The sequence below is a fragment of the Ylistrum balloti genome, unplaced genomic scaffold (genome assembly GCF_031769215.1).
Source record: "Ylistrum balloti isolate Yb309-2 unplaced genomic scaffold, AGI_CSIRO_Ybal_v1 Utg370122, whole genome shotgun sequence".
Taxonomy (NCBI): Eukaryota; Metazoa; Mollusca; class Bivalvia; order Pectinida; family Pectinidae; genus Ylistrum; species Ylistrum balloti.
In genome coordinates this window covers 789,338-807,526 of record NW_026782138.1, presented here as the reverse complement: position 1 = coordinate 807,526, position 18,189 = coordinate 789,338, and the positions used below count along the sequence as shown (strand labels likewise).

The 18,189-nt window shown below is 36.5% G+C and overlaps 1 protein-coding gene across 1 annotated transcript in view; it reads right to left on the bottom strand.

The window, feature by feature from the left end:
- Positions 1-714: 714 nt before the first annotated feature.
- LOC132550386 (small subunit processome component 20 homolog) overlaps positions 715-18,189 on the bottom strand; it is a 38,666-nt gene continuing 21,191 nt past the window's right edge. The window contains exons 34-63 of the mRNA XM_060214447.1: positions 17,831-17,966; positions 17,541-17,631; positions 17,022-17,095; positions 16,820-16,889; positions 16,555-16,608; positions 15,954-16,109; positions 15,631-15,786; positions 15,126-15,263; positions 14,548-14,819; positions 14,136-14,248; positions 13,739-13,968; positions 13,472-13,611; positions 12,754-13,009; positions 12,118-12,285; positions 11,202-11,368; positions 10,886-11,039; positions 10,147-10,263; positions 9,540-9,710; positions 9,103-9,234; positions 8,330-8,440; positions 8,056-8,205; positions 6,713-6,832; positions 6,207-6,269; positions 5,678-5,809; positions 4,909-5,041; positions 4,495-4,652; positions 3,789-4,064; positions 2,795-2,921; positions 2,482-2,627; positions 715-1,963 (exon numbers count right to left, since the gene is read on the bottom strand). Coding sequence (XP_060070430.1) covers positions 1,820-1,963; positions 2,482-2,627; positions 2,795-2,921; positions 3,789-4,064; positions 4,495-4,652; positions 4,909-5,041; positions 5,678-5,809; positions 6,207-6,269; positions 6,713-6,832; positions 8,056-8,205; positions 8,330-8,440; positions 9,103-9,234; positions 9,540-9,710; positions 10,147-10,263; positions 10,886-11,039; positions 11,202-11,368; positions 12,118-12,285; positions 12,754-13,009; positions 13,472-13,611; positions 13,739-13,968; positions 14,136-14,248; positions 14,548-14,819; positions 15,126-15,263; positions 15,631-15,786; positions 15,954-16,109; positions 16,555-16,608; positions 16,820-16,889; positions 17,022-17,095; positions 17,541-17,631; positions 17,831-17,966 — 4,355 coding nt within the window. The 3' untranslated portion in view covers positions 715-1,819. The remainder of the gene's footprint in view (positions 1,964-2,481; positions 2,628-2,794; positions 2,922-3,788; positions 4,065-4,494; positions 4,653-4,908; positions 5,042-5,677; positions 5,810-6,206; positions 6,270-6,712; positions 6,833-8,055; positions 8,206-8,329; positions 8,441-9,102; positions 9,235-9,539; positions 9,711-10,146; positions 10,264-10,885; positions 11,040-11,201; positions 11,369-12,117; positions 12,286-12,753; positions 13,010-13,471; positions 13,612-13,738; positions 13,969-14,135; positions 14,249-14,547; positions 14,820-15,125; positions 15,264-15,630; positions 15,787-15,953; positions 16,110-16,554; positions 16,609-16,819; positions 16,890-17,021; positions 17,096-17,540; positions 17,632-17,830; positions 17,967-18,189) is intronic.

Sequence of the window (18,189 nt, the reverse complement as noted above, 5' to 3'; positions counted from 1 at the left end):
CCTGTAGTCCTGTGTTGTCCCTACAGATAATTTCAGTCTCATGTTAACTATACAGACACTACACAACAGAATATAGTATCCTGTAGTCCTGTGTTGTCCCTACAGATAATTTCAGTCTCATGTTAACTATACAGACACTACACAACAGAATACAGTATCCTGTAGTCCTGTGTTGTCCCTACAGATAATTTCAGTCTCATGTTAACTATACAGACACTACACAACAGAATACAGTATCCTGTAGGCCTGTGTTGTCCCTGCAGATAATTTTAGTCTCATGTTAACTATACAGACACTACACAACAGAATACAGTATCCTGTAGGCCTGTGTTGTCCCTACAAATAATTTCAGTCTCATGTTAACTATACAGACACTACACAACAGAATATAGTATCCTAAAGTTCTATGTTGTCCCTACAGATAATTTCAGTCTCATGTTAACTATACAGACACTACACAACAGAATATAGTATCCTAAAGTTCTATGTTGTCCCTACAGATAATTTCAGTCTCATGTTAATTATACAGACACTACACAACAGAATATAGTATCCTAAAGTTCTATGTTGTCCCTACAGATAATTTCAGTCTCGTGTTAAGTATACAGACACTACACAACGGAATACAGTATCCTGTAGTCCTTGTCCCTACAGATAATTTTTCAAGCAGATTGCTGTAGTGTCAACAAAGAACAACACAGGTTTAGTCTTCATATTTTTTTTATCAACAGAACAAAAAGGTGAATCTTCCTGGATGTTGAGTCTTGACAATCACTTTCCACTGAGGAGGTTGTCAGTCTACTACAGACAGGATTTCTAGGGACTGATTAAACTTTTAATCGTATAAATTGTCCCACTCGATCAAATTCCGTAAAACCTGCTGGGAGGCTTGATTATAAAGACTCTGCTTTGTTACAAATAAAATCAAATATTAATACTTCATTGGTCTTGTTACGATAATTATCCATGAATGAAAAGATAAATAACACAAGTAATTCATTTCCTATCTCTGATCATCACGAATAGAAAAATCAGGTTTCTGCTAAAGTTTAAAAACAAGTTCCTTGTTCAGGTCCTTAACATGTTCTTACTAGTTCAGCTCCATTTCTTAAAAGTCAACAACAGAAAACAGTATCAACAACAGGGTTTTACAGTTTTCTGATGAAATATTGCTGATAAGGCCACTTTTTATGTTAACACAATAAAACAAAGACTTGAGAGTCCATGAAAACCTTCTCATCACACATTGTACCAAGTAGTTTCTGCCATCTCACCTTCTGAGTCACACTTTAAATAACAGAAACTGGGTCAATCTCAGATATCATGGAAACAGGGTCAATCCCCCACTTCTCAGACACAAATGCTCAAACCAGATAATCTGGATCTCATCTCTACATCACAAAATATGAGGTTAAAACCTTCAAACCCCAAGATTTTAGGTCATTTCCTCAGATCACAGATTTTGTGTCCACCCCTAAAATGTAGGCCACTGGCCCAGATCACAATCTGTGTCAGCTCTTCCCTAGAATGTAGGCCATTCTCCAAGGTCACAGGATCTGTGCCAGCTCTTCCCTAAAATTTAGGTCACTGTCTCAGATCACAGTATCTGTGCCAGCTCTTCCTTAAAATGTAGATTACTGTATCAGATCACAGCATCTGTGCCAGCTCTTCCTTAAAATGTAGGTCACTGTCTCAGATCACAGTATCTGTGCCAGCTCTTCCTTAAAATGTAGGTCACTGTCTCAGATCACAGTATTTGACCAACTTAACAGTAGGATGGTCACAAGTTATGTTTCAGTATCACAGATTATAGATTTTATTATTCAATGATAACATCTTCTCGTTTCCTTTTCTTTATGATCTTTGATGGTCGGAATCCCTCAGCTTTTCGTTTCTTTGCATCTCGCTTGGCCAAGTTCTTTTTAACTTTCCTTTTAGCAGCAGCCTCTGGGTTTGAAACAGCCTGTCCAAGAGAAGACAACTCTATTCTAAGTGTTTAACAAAACTTTGCAACACATAACTGAATTGAATAACAACTGATATTTAAAACAAAAAACATTCATGCTTTATTTCTACAAAATTTCTTTTTATATGGACGTATAGGATACTAAACTGTCTTTCTTGAAATTTCCATCACATCAAACAATATGGCCTCCTTTCCACTGATTCTATTTGTTGATTTGTCATAGACCTAAAGACTCCTGTGGATACATATCACATAAACAAAATCAATAGTTTTATATATATGTTTTATCTTCAACGCCTATTTTACCCATGTAAGACCAGTTGTATTGGCTTAGAGAAATTAAAATATTTGGTTTCAAAGAACTACTTATTAAGCAGAACATTGTATATAGAAATTTGAAAAAAACTAGTCATCTGAAATCTTCAAAGAATAAAACAATTACACGTATGCAATTTTAAAAACAGAAGAAAATTAATAAAATAAAAATGAAAAAATAATAACACCATGCTTCCTACCTCGACTGCCTTTTGGCGTTTCCTTGACTCCTTCATGACCATGCGTTTCCTCTGTACACTGGCATAGACCTCTGTGAACTGTTCCACCCCCAGGACCTTTTTCAGTAGATCAAGCACCTCCTGGGCCAAGGACTTGATAGCTGGGTCTAAAATATACAGGCAAAAGGTAAGGAACATAATCTAATACTGTATACTGATACAGATTCACTGACCATCATATTTCCACATGAAGTTGAAATTTAAGTAACTGTTTATATCATGCTGACATGCTGCCTAAGACATACTTATGATAAGGATGATAAGTTATGTCTACCTGTCATTCCTGATGCATCGTTTGTCTCCCTTTGTAATGGTGGAATCATGATATGGGCCACGGGTGACAACAGTTCTGCTCCAAGGTCAAGGCTGACTGCTGCCATCCATTTAAATACACTGGACCTCTGAAAGTCATTATAAACACAACATTGAATATGTTTCTGATTTACTGTGAACTTTCTGTATCAGTATCCTGCTATACATACTTACATAGATACTTGAAACACTTTTTTAAACTGAGAGTCTTTTACTGTTGAAATACCTATAGCATAGTATGATCAATATAAAACCAATTTAAGCTTGTCATTAAACCAATTTTCTCTTGCCCTGAACAGATATATCTACTCTTTTACTGGGGTGTGATTCCCTTGTTATACCCTCAAAGGATTTCCTTATACCCTCAAGGGAATCCCCTGTCACTCCCTTGGGGATTCCCCTCTCATGCCCTCAGGGCATTTCCTTGTCATACCCTCAAGGGATTCCCCTGTCATTCCCTCTGGGATTCCCCTCTCATACCTCAGGGCATTCCCTTGTCATACCCTCTGGGGTTCCCTTGCCCAGACAGTGATATATATTACATACAGCAACAATTCAACAGCGTCACATTACAATGCCAAGCATGGCCATTAATAACACCATTACATGTAAAGAGAAACCTGAAGAAGGAGAAAAAAATTATCATTCCCTCCATTGAGGGTGAGGTAGCTATCTTAACCAGGGCTTCATGTTTGCCAACCTTCCCTTTCCCTTTGGGCCGAGTTCAACATATTTCATCCCAAAGGGAGTGAAAGATTCTGTTATAAACCACATGTCATGACATTGAGCCCACACTTAAAAGTTGCTGAATGAAATTTTTAACTTTTTCGAATAGGAGACTTAATCATTTACATTTGACCTAGATTTACTAAGTTTGTAACATCATACCTTTAATAATCAGATTCCCTGGGGTTGTGACCTTGACATTTTATGACAAATAAGTATAATGTACTGACCTTGATGGTAACCTTGCTGTTGTTGACACTCTCGTGGTTGGCCTCCCTCACCATCTTCCTCACAAGCCAAGGCAATGAGAGTCGCTTCCCCTGGGACTGTGATCCTGACCCCTCAGTATCTGAGGTGTCCTCAGTCTTCTCCTGAAGTGTTGTTTCTGTCACTGATTTGGCAACTCTACTTATAAAGATCATGTTTTTGATGATTTGGTCAGCCATCTCGTCTGTCAAATACTGTGACTGAAGTTGTTGTACAAACGCCATGGCTAACGACTCCATCTAGTAAAACAGTAACATAATACTCATGGTAAGTTTTATTAAATAATTGTTAATTTAAATAGCCAGTGAAACAGTGAAATCCTATAAGTCCTAGGACATTCACCTAAAGCATAGCTATTCTCTTAAACCTTGCCATTTTTGGGACAAAGTGAACATTTAAAAATCACTTAATATTATTTTCAAATTCATGCAATAAAATTTCACTTTTTCATTAGATTACATTCATTGTTTCAGAAAATTCCATTCATCATAACAAGTTAGAGAATATAAATAAGAATTCTGGAAATTATGGTTAATTTCACATCAATACATTCACAGGGGATCGTGATCAAGGAAATGAAAATGTCACATTGTTTCTGTCATTTTCTATGAAACAAGGTTTAATTTTGATTTGTCTGACCAATGATACATTATCTCCAATAACTTTTACCTTGTTCTTCATATCATCCCTTAAGTAATCTATGACATCATCGTCCCCCTTTGATAGGATTTCTTCTGGCTGCCAGGAGGCAAAGAGAAGACCAAACATTTGGGCCCCTGCTAGTCGTACCCAGTTATGTGGATGGGTCAGGTGCTTCTGGGTATACTCTGGGGTAGACAAATGAATCACATGATCAAATTTAATGCAAACTACTAGATTCAGTAACTATAGGTAAAAACTGTCACTCATTCATTTCAGAAGATGATTAACCATAAAAACGGTATTTTATATCTGACCAGTTGTGCTCTATGAAATTCTAATCTTTCAATTTCTGACAGATTTAATTTTAAAATATCTTTTTAGGAAATGAAGTTTTATGAGTTTAAATTTTAGCCATGTATGAACATATTATCCTTCACTCACCCCAGACGGTGTTCATTTGCTGGCACCATTTTGGTGTGCGGACTACATTACACTCCTTCAGCACCTTTAGAAGTAGGTTTAAGATGTTGAACAAGAGATGATCCTCCTCTTGTTCCACCGATTCCTCTCGCATCTGTCAACGTAACAGGAGAATTTAACAGAATCAATCATATTGTGTAAATAATGCAGAAACAAAACAATAGAACATAGAATAGATATGGCAGAAACACCAGCGGCCGTTAGAAGACTGATTAGTGTTAGGGAGACAAAACCAAACATAGAGTGACACAGACAAATAACATATAACCCAAAAAGTCATCTAAACCTAACACAATATTGTTTGTTTGCTGGAGCATAACCGCCCCCATCAACAGCTGTCATTACTTAGAGACAGAGGTTCCTTTTAGTAGCTAGTAGTTACATCACTGAACATAATGCAGAAGGCCTATCACATGCCATCCAGGGCATTTAGAGTGAAGTGTCTATCCTGTCACATAGCCACACAACCATGACAACACCACACAGTCAGTGTTCTCAACCTTCCAAGCAATACAAATTGTCCTGAGTAGAGATTGAATCGCACACCTCAGCCTTCATTGATGTTAGAATAGTCCAAGAAGGCTTTTCAAACTAAGCTACTGTGACTCCTGCCCCCAAAACATAATAATAATTGATTTCTTTAATCACTAACCGTATGAAATGGAGGAGGGGTTACTTTGTAAATAATGTATATCTAAGAGTGGAATAAATGATTTTTATTGTATCTTACTTTTTCATAACGACTGGGCTGTAGGAGGAGCTTTACCACTTGGAAAACATCTTTCAGATGGCGCTCAAACTGACCAGCTTCCACTTCCACAAAGAGACCACACAACTGAGCACCTAGTGATCGATGCTGCAGCTGTAACAATGAAGATAAACCATGTTTAAATCAATCTATTACAAATACATATTTTACAAACAAATGATCCACAACACGTTTCAATTAAATATATATTTTTATTTGCAAGATATTCGATTAACACTAAAAACGTCAAAAAGATATGGTCTATTTTAGTTCTAAATTAATCAGATCAAAATCTCAAACTGCTTTTCTTTGAATTTTCTATACTCTGATATATTTCTGCAGCAGTATAATAACATACAATTCTGATTTTTCTTTTTTGCCATTTTAGTAAAGAAAGGTAATACTTTATCAGATATTGAATATCAGAAGTGACACTTCAAACAGCACACCAGTACTGACAGAATCATTACTAACTACTTGTTATCTGTTTGAGGCAGTCCTCCTGACTTACCTTTTCATCCTTAAACCACTTTAAGGCGATAGAAAACAGTTCATTTCTGCTGTTATGGTCCAGCTGTAATAAAGTCACCATGTGAACAAGCTGTGTTAAATAACGGGAATGATTTAGTCTATATCCCTGATGAAACATATTCACTAACTATTTTCTGATTTCCTGATGTCATACTTATTTACCAATCATTTACTGATACCATACTTATTTACCAATCATTTCCTGATACCATACTTATTTACAAATCATTTCCTGATACCATACTTATTTACCAATCATTTCCTGATACCATACTTATTTACCAATCATTTCCTGATCTCATACTTATTTACCAATCATTTCCTGATACCATACTTATTTACCAATCATTTCCTGATGTCATACTTATTTACCAATCATTTCCTGATACCATACTTATTTACCAATCATTTCCTGATGTCATACTTATTTTACTAATCATTTCATGACATCATACTTGTTTTTCCAATCATTTCCTGATACCATACCTTTTCCAGTAACAACTTGATAGCCAAACCAGTCAGCTTTCTGCATTTCAGGGAATCGTCATTCACCATGGCAACAGACAATGGCACAAAGAAAAAACCTGCATGCCTTATCAGTAAGGTCTGTAAAAGTGAAGGAAAACATATCTAAAGTTTGACAATCAGGATGTTAAATGTGAGATTGTCTAGGGGAAAATGCATTGTGAATCAAACTGTTTTCATTGTTTAAGGGTAGTCACAGCCCACCTGATAAAGAGAAGGCAAACTTTCCATTTTCCTGCATAAACAGATATTGATCTCGGATGTCTATTCCTGTTTCCTTAACTATACTGGACGACCGAGTGTCCAGCTTGACCAGAAGACTTTCCTAAGAATAGTGCAATCTCAAGTATTATCTAGAACAGTGACATTGTTTTTCAAAAATGAGTCTACAACAACTAAACGAAGAGTGTTAGAGAATGTGGGACAAAAAGGACATGGTAACATTGATTTAATTATATAGTAAATATCTGTTAACAACCATGATAGCAAGACGTCTCCTTAAAGTATTTCTCTGCTGTGTAGATATAAGGTAATGGGATATTACAGCATGCAAAAGTTATCTTGTCTTCTCTTCTTTTCAGAAGATACCATCCTTGTTCCGTTCCACATGCGCTTTTTTTTCTTTCTTTTTTTGGATATATCATTACATGTGCTATGAGCAAAGAATTCTGGGATTCGAAGACTAAATATAACTGGCTGACTTATGTGTTATCCAGTCAGTCTGACAAGTTCAATCAGGAAAGGATTTCTTCCATAAGCTATGTACTTATGGGTCAGTAGAATATAGTATATAGATAGGAATGCAGACAAACTTCAATTAATACTTTGAACTTCTTTCTTCAGTGGTGACCACTTTAAACAGATAGATAAAGAAAGAATTTTTTTTTCATTACATATTCTCAAAACTCAACATAAATAAAGTCATTTATTTAAACCAATTACTGATTTGTCAATTCTGGCAATTAAACAGGTCATGTTGTAAATATTTTATTTATATTTGAAGCAGCTGTACTATAACTAAATAAGATGATAATTCTGAAATAAAGAGATTTAAGAGAAGAATTTGGAATTTTGAGATAGATATTACCTAAGTGTATGACAAGTTTAATACACTATTTATCAAAATATTTCACAAGGAGAATTTTGATATTTCCTCTGAGGAAATCTGAAAAAACATTGCACATGAATGAAAACTGATGAAAGTATCGTACCTAAATGAAGCTGGAGAAAATATCTTATATGGGGAAGGCTGATGAAGCTGAAGAAAATATTTTACCTGAGAAAAGCAAAAGGAAATCTCTTACCTGAGGGAAGCTGGAGAAAATTGTGGCTAACATTTCTAAGGCAGACTCCCTGCCAGCATCCAGGTCATATGACAGCTGAGTGATGAAGAATTCCAGGTGTTTGATAAGTTTCTTGCCCAGAGGGTAGTCCATCATGTACTGGAGACTCAACTGTTTGAAATAAGACAAGTATGTAAGATAAACATCATCATAGGTGGGTAACAAACATATGAGAAGTCATTGCCAACACCTCACTTCTAACTAGTATCACCAGTCTTAGTATAAACCTACTTACCTGGCGACACTCCCTCCTTGTGTGGGGGGAATCAGTTGTAATTGACATGTTCTGGACTTTTATCATCAACTCCTGCATCTCCGGTACATTAAGTTTCCGAGACAATATGGCCTAGAATCACAAAACAGGACTAAATCATTGAGAGCACTCCAATAAGGAAGGATTATGGTATCAACCGTGAACAATAGTAACTACAGTCTCTGTTAACACCCTGGATTACCAGGTATGTGGTACAGATGACAATGCAACGGCCAGTCTTTAAGTGTTACATTTTTATTTCAAAACTACTGAATTCTCACAATGTATTCAGACAACAAATACAGTCATGTTTAAACAATTTTGAATTTGAAACTTTTATCACCTACAGAAAGTACTAAATATATTACCCTCAAGAGAAAGAAAGCAATGGTCTGCCTATGGTAGTCTTACCCCGAGGAGGGAGAAAGCAGTGCTCTGTCTATGGTAGTCTTACCCTGAGGAGGGAGAAAGCAGTGCTCTGTCTATGGTAGTCTTACCCTAAGGAGGGAGAAAGCAGTGCTCTGTCTATGGTAGTCTTACCCCAAGGAGGGAGAAAACAGTGCTCTGTCTATGGTAGTCTTACCCCGAGGAGGGAGAAAACAGTGCTCTGTCTATGGTAGTCTTACCCTGAGGAGGGAGAAAGCAGTGCTCTGTCTATGGTAGTCTTACCCTGAGGAGGGAGAAAGCAGTGCTCTGTCTATGGTAGTCTTACCCCGAGGAGGGAGAAAACAGTGCTCTGTCTATGGTAGTCTTACCCTGAGGAGGGAGAAAGCAGTGCTCTGTCTATGGTAGTCATGTAGATCTTCCTCACAGAATCCCAGCAGCACTTGGAGCTGTTCTGAGTTGATCTTGTAACACTCAACATCCCTCACCAGCACAGTTACTGCCTAATAAACATACAGAGAGCAGTTAATCATTGTCATTTATAAAATAAATCAATTACATTCACTTTATTATTTTACCACTTTTGTTCACATATCATCTATATCATTAATTGTCTGTTTATCTTGAATGCAATAGAAAACGAGTCTATTTACCTTGAATGTCATGTGTATGGCGACTGTTTATCTTAAACACCATGGTGATGGAGCCTATTTATCTTGATCACCATGGCGATGGAGATTATTTCCCTTGAATGTCATGGTGATGATGACTATTTACCTTGAATTCCATGGTGATGGTGACTATTTACCTTGAATGCCATGGTGACGAGGTCAAGATTATCCCCAGCTGCCGAGCCTGCTGATGCGTAGTTCTTGAGTAATACAATGATATTGTTCGCGATGGGACGGATGTGTTGTTTAATGGCTGGAAGTGGGAACTTCAGAATCCAGCAGAGGCATCTCAGACAAACAGTGTTAACCTAGAGTTATTAATACAAGGTCAGAGTAAAACACAGAAAAAACAGACAGAATGGTCACCTAGAGGTCACTGAAACAATTTCTTAGTAAAACACAGACATCCTGTGGTCACCTAGAGGTCACTAATACAAGGTCAAAATAAAACCAACCATCACTGACAGGTCACCTAGTGGTTATTATTCAAAGTAACAGTAAAACAAAGATGTCACAGACAGACTTATTAACAAGATGTCACCAATAAAAGGTTCTAGTAAAACTCTGACATCACAGACATCCTGTGATGACCTTGAGGTCAAAATACAAGGTCATAGTAAGTATAGGAATCAGAGATATTCTGTGGTTATTTGTATTCCAACATGAGAGAGATCTTTTACCACTTTCAATACTCTTAGAGATCAATAACATGGACAGCTCTCTACTTCAACAGCTGGCACTCACCTTGACATGTTTAGACTGTAAACATTCAGACATTATGGGCACAAAAGGGTCAAGCATCTGTAAGTGTTCCTCTTTCGTGGCAACAAGTCTCCCCTTCTTCAGTGACAGGTGCAGCAGCTGGAAGATGAAAACCAGATTAATGTCATATACATCAATCAATGTTACTGGCACACAGAAGAAACAGCTGGTCAACTACAAATGTAAGTGAAGGTCATACAGCCAAGGTTTCTGCTCCAAAGTGACAGGTGAAGAAGTTAGTGGATTACAAACCTATGTTAATTTAAACAGCTGGGTTGATGTTTCTTGGACACATCAAATTAACAGGATTTGATGATTTAATATTAGTTAAGGTAAGTCAAGGTTAATGAGATAGGTCAAGGTTAAACAAAAGGATCAGGGTCAAAGAGACAGGTCAAAGTTAAAGAGATAAATCAACGTTAATTGCTTTAGACATGATTACAAATAACTGTCCTTGGTACAAAAGTAGTTCTACTTAATGAGATGGATCAAGCAGTTTATCTGTAATGAATACATGCTATGTCAACAATCATTGCTCTACTGTAGATAAGGATCAATTTTAATGAACCCAGAAACAAGTGAGATAGCAAGATTTTCTATTCTAGTAAAATAACTGTCTCATTACTAAATATACAATACACAGTTTAATGAAGTGAATTGTCCACAGGAATGATAATACTGTACTGTAAATCTTTTGTTACTTGATTTAATGAAAACTCACCTGGAGTCCAAACTCTACAAGAATGTGAGCATTAGTACGTTGGCTGCTCTTTGGTTTGTCTCCTCCCCGAACTGGAGTTGAAGGTAAGAGAAGACAACTCTGGGGCTTTCTTTTTCCATCAGTAGGGGTTGGGTTATTCTGTGTACTATTTTTACTATAAGGAAAAAACACATCATATATACATAACAATGAAATTAAAACACAGTGGCAAGTTATTACTTTTAGTGTGATTATTCCATGTATATACTAGGGTGAGTGTAAATAGTGACTAAGGGATAAATATGTCACATTCATCACAGAAAACTCTAATCCTCACCCCTGAGTGGTAGACAGCTGCGGGAAGGCCTCGGACACAAGTCCATGACAAAAGATGGTCAAGGCTTCTGTGGTCAAGCTCTCATTCTCCATCAGTCCATTGACCACCTTCCTGAGGACTTCTTGAACCTTCCTTGCCATCTTATGGCTGTGTGTTGTGTCCAATATCTACAGTAAAGGTCAGACAGGGGTCAAAAAACAAAGGTCATTGTGGTAAAATAAAGTGGTATAAACTAAAATGTTCAAATCATGTCACACATAACTCGTCAAATAATATCATACAAAGTCAGAAAAGCTCACAGGTCAAGAAATGCTGCATATTGTTGTATAAGGTCGCGTGAGTTATGATATCATTTATTAACAAGATCAGAGAAATCTCAAATATTCAGTCTCCACTAACTAAATTACAACAGTGACAACAGTCTCCATCAACTAAATTACAACAGTGACAACAGTCTCCACTAACTAAATTACAACAGTGACAACAGTCTCCACTAACTAAATTACAACAGTGACAACATTCTCCACTAACTAAATTACAACAGTGACAACATTCTCCACTAACTAAATTACAACAGTGACAACATTCTCCATCAACATAAATACAATAGTGACATAGGATTTAGGTACATGATCAATAAGGTCAAACAGTATCAAACTGGGTCACTTAAGGTCACACAAGTTCACACAGTGTCATATAGGGTCACATAAGGTCACATAAGGTCTAACAGGTTTATATAGAGTCCATCTGTCATTATACTTTATGTTAATCAAAGTCACATGAAAAATGGAATCAATAATTTTCCAACAAACTTCTCAACAATGGTCAAATAAAATAAAATCAACAGTCAGATTTTACTCAAACATTTTATGACAAGAAAATCTTTTCTTGTAAGATAGGAAAAATGTGTACTAACCAGTTTGATGGGTTTCATAAATGGTATCAGTGACTTGGTGCCCAACAGCTTGGCCAATATCTGATAGGAATCATAGCTCTTTACTTTACGGGCCTCGAATAGTTTGGCTCTGATGCCTTCTACATCCTTCTCCTCTGCCACTTCTCCAAACAGCTCGTTGTGAAACACCTGGTATAAACAAAGAGGAAGGTTGATCCACATGACTTTATTGTACTTAAAAGGTATGAAATAGATTACTCTTAGGACATACAAACAACAAAATACTGCACCTGAATATAAAATACATGATAAGCTGGAGAGGAATCTTATTCTAAATCTAGCTTTTAATTATTTTGGCAGTTAAGAGAAAATTTCAATATCCTAACATAAATTTTTCATACCGATTTGCCTCGATAGCTGTACCTACCATTGACAACAGCACTATTGACTTACCCTCTCAATTTGTTGTTTATGTTACTGATCCACTAGTACAATATCTAGCCTGTTGGTTCTCTCTAGAATTAGTTAAGATATCAGTGGGATTTCTTTTTCATGAAAACTTATGATACTCCTGTGACTGTTATATGTGTATAGTTTACTGGTAACTGTATTGTGAGTATTGACTAGTGACTATAAAGAGGATGTTGAAAAGAGTACCTCCTGTAGACTGCCACAACAGATGTCAAGGTCACCAGGCGTTGTCAAGGGCATCATGTTCCTGAGCAGGACATACACAGTGAAGGTCAAAACATGAAGCTGATAACCACGCGTCAGGATACCCCTCATCTCTGACAGGGCATACGGCAAGAAGCGTGGTCCTAATGATGTGAGAATTTTGGTCAGTGTGTCTCGAGCTGTGTCTCTAATGTCCTTGGCGCGTGACTTTAAAAAGTTACACACCTTGATAAGGATACTGAAATATCAAATGATAAACATGAAAATAACATCCTAATATAACAACTGTACTGAAAGGGATATTTTTGACTCATATTATGACCTACATGTACATAATCTAAACGATTAAATGATCCTACTTCATGACCTGTCCGTGAACAGGCTACCATCAGACTCGCTGCTCAAAGGGATCACGTGAGGGTATAAAGAAACCTTTTTGTAACTTGTTGGAAATGCAAACATTAATAAGCAAATTCTTCCTGGTTAGAGACCATCCAATCAATTATTTTCCATTTAATAATATTGTTCAATGTTTAAGAAAAACAAATTATTAAGCAGATACTCCATTTCTACAGCTTTGGGAGATAAATATCTCTCTTTTGTATTCTTTAGTTATTGCTTACATGTACCTACTCTGAAAACTCTCCCCATATATCATCTATCCAAGTGATTCCTGGTAGACAGTAGTGACTATACCTACCCAGGCAGACTACGCTCCAGTGAGCCTTTGGGAAGTGCTTGCAGTAGCTTGACCATTGCCAGTGCGAGGGGAACTCTTAGAATCTCTGTGTCCTCCGCATAACTGTTCTTTGCTAGCTTGTGTTCATCATCACTCCGAACCTAAAGTACATTAGTACCATAAAATCTGAAGTTGTATAGCCCTGTGGCAATTATATATATATCAAATACAAATCTTAAAGCATTTAGAAAAAAATCTGTGTTATCCATCTAATATAGAGGACCCTACCTTCTGTGTGAGACACTTCTGAAGCTGAGGAAGCAGGCCTTTCACTATGGTTGTGTGGATCTTAGTGGCCAGACCTGCTGGACACACAAGTTTCCCTGAAGATGACGTAATCAATTCCTGTTTTATGTCTGTGATGTCATCACTTTCTGGAACTTTTGTAACATCGATGTCATCAGACATCTTTTCATCATCCTTTTCATTTAAATTTGTTTCCGGTTCTTCTTCATTCTCTTCTAAAAAGGAAAGAAAAGGTTCTTAATTAAATATCAGCAATTAAAACTTGAGTGAAATACATGACAAAATGAATACCACAGTACCTTGTTCAACATGTAAGCTATGTCGTGACTATACATAACAATGCAATTATTTTTTACTGTATTAGAAAAACAGTTCTCACCCGTAGGAAGTCCAATGGCTTTCTTTTTAGTGATGGATTGTGGTAGGTTTGTCAGATTCAGTTCTGATGCACTCACATCAAAGTGGAAGGAATCCAAGATGGCTACTATTACTCTGAAATATCCAATGAACAAGCAGTGTTTATAGAACCTCTTATTCAACACAGATGTATTCTAAATAGACTGATACAACATACAGATTTAAATCCTTTAAAACTGAATAAATGGTGTGCCAATCTACTTAACAAATCAATATAACTGAAAGTTTTATTCTTGAACAAAAACACAAAACACACATCAACATCTATTAACAGATATCAACATCTATTAACAGGTATCAACATCTATTAACAAGTATTAGCTTAGTGAGCATACCTTACAATATTTACATGTTGACACCAAAGTGCACCTTACCTGATAAGTCCCTTCTGCTTGTCCAGATCCTTCTGTAGGCGACCCAGATAAAACTTCAGCTGGTGAAGGTACTGTTGCCATGGTAACTGTAAACATACAGCTCCAATTGTGTCAATGGCAGCCTCCTGAAGGGCCTGTGCCTTAGTATAGGTGTCTACCTGAAGGAAAGCTGAAGCCAGGGGCAGGAAGTAGGACATGATGGCTTCCCTACAGGCCTGGTGACCGGACATGTACTTTATCAGCCTCCGCAACGCTCGGGACCGCTTGTGGGTCTAGTAGATGTGAAACATACATGGTTGCATAAAACAGTAATAAACCTGTTACAGATGATTTTTCTGATATTAAAATAACCATTCACCTTATCTGTAAGGTATGTAGATTATGTGAGAAATACTAACTGATCACACAAGTAAAGTTAAGCATGCTAGCATAAAGAATGTGTGAAAATATAAGTATTTTTGCGTACTAGGATAGCAATTTAATTACATGACAAATATCTTAATGAAGTAGTGTAGCAATTCAGATTTACCTGCATTTAACACATATTTTATCATACAAGGACAGCAGTTCAGACATACCTGTATGTGACGTATATTTTCAAAGAAGTCTGCTTCCAGGTCTTTGTCCTTGAGTGCATGAAGGTCGACAAAATTAGGTTGGTCTGGAAACGTGTCAACCAGCACTGACAGTAGAGTAATGTACTCATGTCTTACATTCTGGAGAAAACAAAAGTACCAGATTAAACAGCTTGGTAGTTTACAGCTACAATAGAGAGATAACTAATGTCTAACATTCTAAGGATGACATAATACACAGTTATACAGCCAGGTAGCTTATAGCATCATCAGAGAGAGATATATATCTCACATTTTCAGGTTGGCAAAAGTACAATATTATACAGCTGTGTAGGTTATAGCTTCAGCACAGGGATGTGTTATGCATCTTATTCTACAGAAAACACAAAGATACACCATAGCTCCAAGCTAAATAAATATAGCTATAAAACAGAAAGAATTATGAAACCGGATTTATTCCTATGTGCTAAAAAAGACCTTTATAGTCCCTGTATACTTATCAACTTACTTCATTCTTATTCCTGAAGCCAGCCTTTATCTCTATCAGAACACCCTGAGTGATCAAATCTCTGAATGCATCATTGTCGTAGGTAACCAGGCCAAACTGCTTCACCATGGTAACTAGGGTGTTGGTGGCGTTATCTCGTATTGACAAGTCATCAATCTGGAATAGAAATATAAGTCATATATATTGACAGCAAAAATGGTTAGCTTTGCAAATACTACGTATATATGTTGAGGAAGGGTATACTTCCTAGCAATGATGTGGATGACGAGACATGATGTCATTAATGGTTTCAAGAGGAAGTACAGAGTAAAAAAAACACACACCATATTGATGAAGTAGCAGGCATTGTGCATTATGGGTAAGAGGACATCAACTTCAATTGTCTTCATAGATTTGATCATTTCATTGGCGTTTTTGAAGGCTGCCAGTCTCTTCATGTAATCAGGCTCGTCTGTACGTTTAGGATCCCAGGAATTTAACTGTGAAGAAAGGGGAATCAGACTTCAGTCTATAAAAAATTCTTTTGAAATGTAAATATAAAAGTCAATTACACTCCTTTATGTCTCCAAAGCAATGCTGCACAAAAATAATCTGTCATCAGTTATTAATTCAATCCATCAATTAATTCAATTTGTAAATCACAGAACATTTTCCATATACTGGTATAATTTTTTACAAACATAAAAGAAACCTTACAAAACATATTGCTGTAGTGCATTTTTAAAAACTTGTTTTAAATTGATTTCCTTTCCTCATTTTACAGATTTTAAAGTATAAAGTGATTATTTCACCACCAGAGTAGTCTTGTTACGTTATATCAGTTGTTTAAGTCCATTTATGATAAGATGGATTGTTTAAACAACACTCTTAAGATAATCATACAGTAAACATAGCTCATGCAGCTGTAGAAAAACAATGCCTTACCCCCAGTATTAGCTCAGCCAGTGCTGATTGGTCATTTTCTTCTGTCAGTATCATCTGTAAGAAACAGTATACAGATATAGACATATAAAACTTACCCTAGCTTGATACCTCATACAACAACATCCCGGGCGAAAAACTTCCACTCCCCTTGAATGATATATTTTTACAGTGTATTTCAAACTGTATCTACATCACAGATTAATTAATGTTGTGTTATTTTATTGCTTTACATTAACGTCCTTACAGTTACAATACAGCACCATACCTGTAGTATAGAGCAAAGGAGTTCCCGAGACCTGCGAAACAGGATGTTGGAAAACAGCGTGGAGACTTGTCTGAAATTCAAAAATAGAAAACATAACTACTAGAATAATTGTAAACAGATTAGAATAACATTTGTATTACTGAACACAAAGTATAGTAATCATTCAATATCATTACCCATACAAATAGATAAATGTAGGTACCTGAAGAACTGTGACTTGTTGGTGATTGTAGCCATAAGGTTACTGATACTCGTCAAAATGTCTTCTTCTGCCTCCTGTAAAATACAGAGTGTTTACAACCTCTACAAACATTACTTCTGCCTTCTGTAAAATACAGTGTGTTTACAACCTCTACAAACATTACTTCTGCCTTCTGTAAAATACAGTGTGTGTACTACCTCTACAAACATTACTTCTGCCTACTGTAAAATACAGTGTGTTTACAACCTCTACAAACGTTACTTCTGCCTCCAGTAAAATACAGGATGTTTACAATCTCTACAAACATTACTTTTGTACTCTATAAAAAGCAGTGTGTTTACCACCTATAAAAACACTACCTCTGGCACCTGTAAAACACAGTGTGTTTACAACCTCTACAAACATTACTTCTGCCACCTATGAAATACCTGGTGTTTTCCACCTCTACTGACATTACTTCTGCCTACTGTTAAAAAAAATGTGTTTAGCCCCTCTAAAAACATTACTTTTGTAACTTACCTTTGACCTCATCATAGTCTTGTCCAAATAAGGTAAAAGAAGAGAGATGAGAATAGGACACTGGGTCATGTCTGACACAAAACAGCTGATACTGAAATAGACAAATAGGTGTCACTTAGTATTTTCAATATAAATCACTGAAAATATGACTGCATCACGTTTTATTTTTATATGTAAATTTACAAAAAAGAAATGTAGAAAATAAGGCACAGGTGTAAAATATACAGGTGTGCAAGCCACAGACCATTATAAGTCACACATATAAAGCACCAAGCAAAAGAATATCTTACCTTGAGAGAATTCTTAACTCCCTGGAGGAACCTTTCTTGATATAGACCTTGGTCTCTCGACTGGCAATGGCAGTCTGGAGAAAGGTTAGCAGGGCCGGGATATGTGGGGACATCAGTTCTATACCTATTTCCTGGACTGTTAGAGGAAAACACAGATAAAGGTGAGCAGTGCTGGGGTTCTTTATGTGTATATAATCATAGCACCAAACATTATAGGATAACAGTCGTACCAGTAGATCCATCACTTTGATTCCCCAAGTATACATATTTCCATCATTGTGTTCGAAACTGATTCTTGAAAGTTTAAATAACTAGAAAATGTTGATAACATATGAAGGCCCCCAATTCCGTCCCATCAA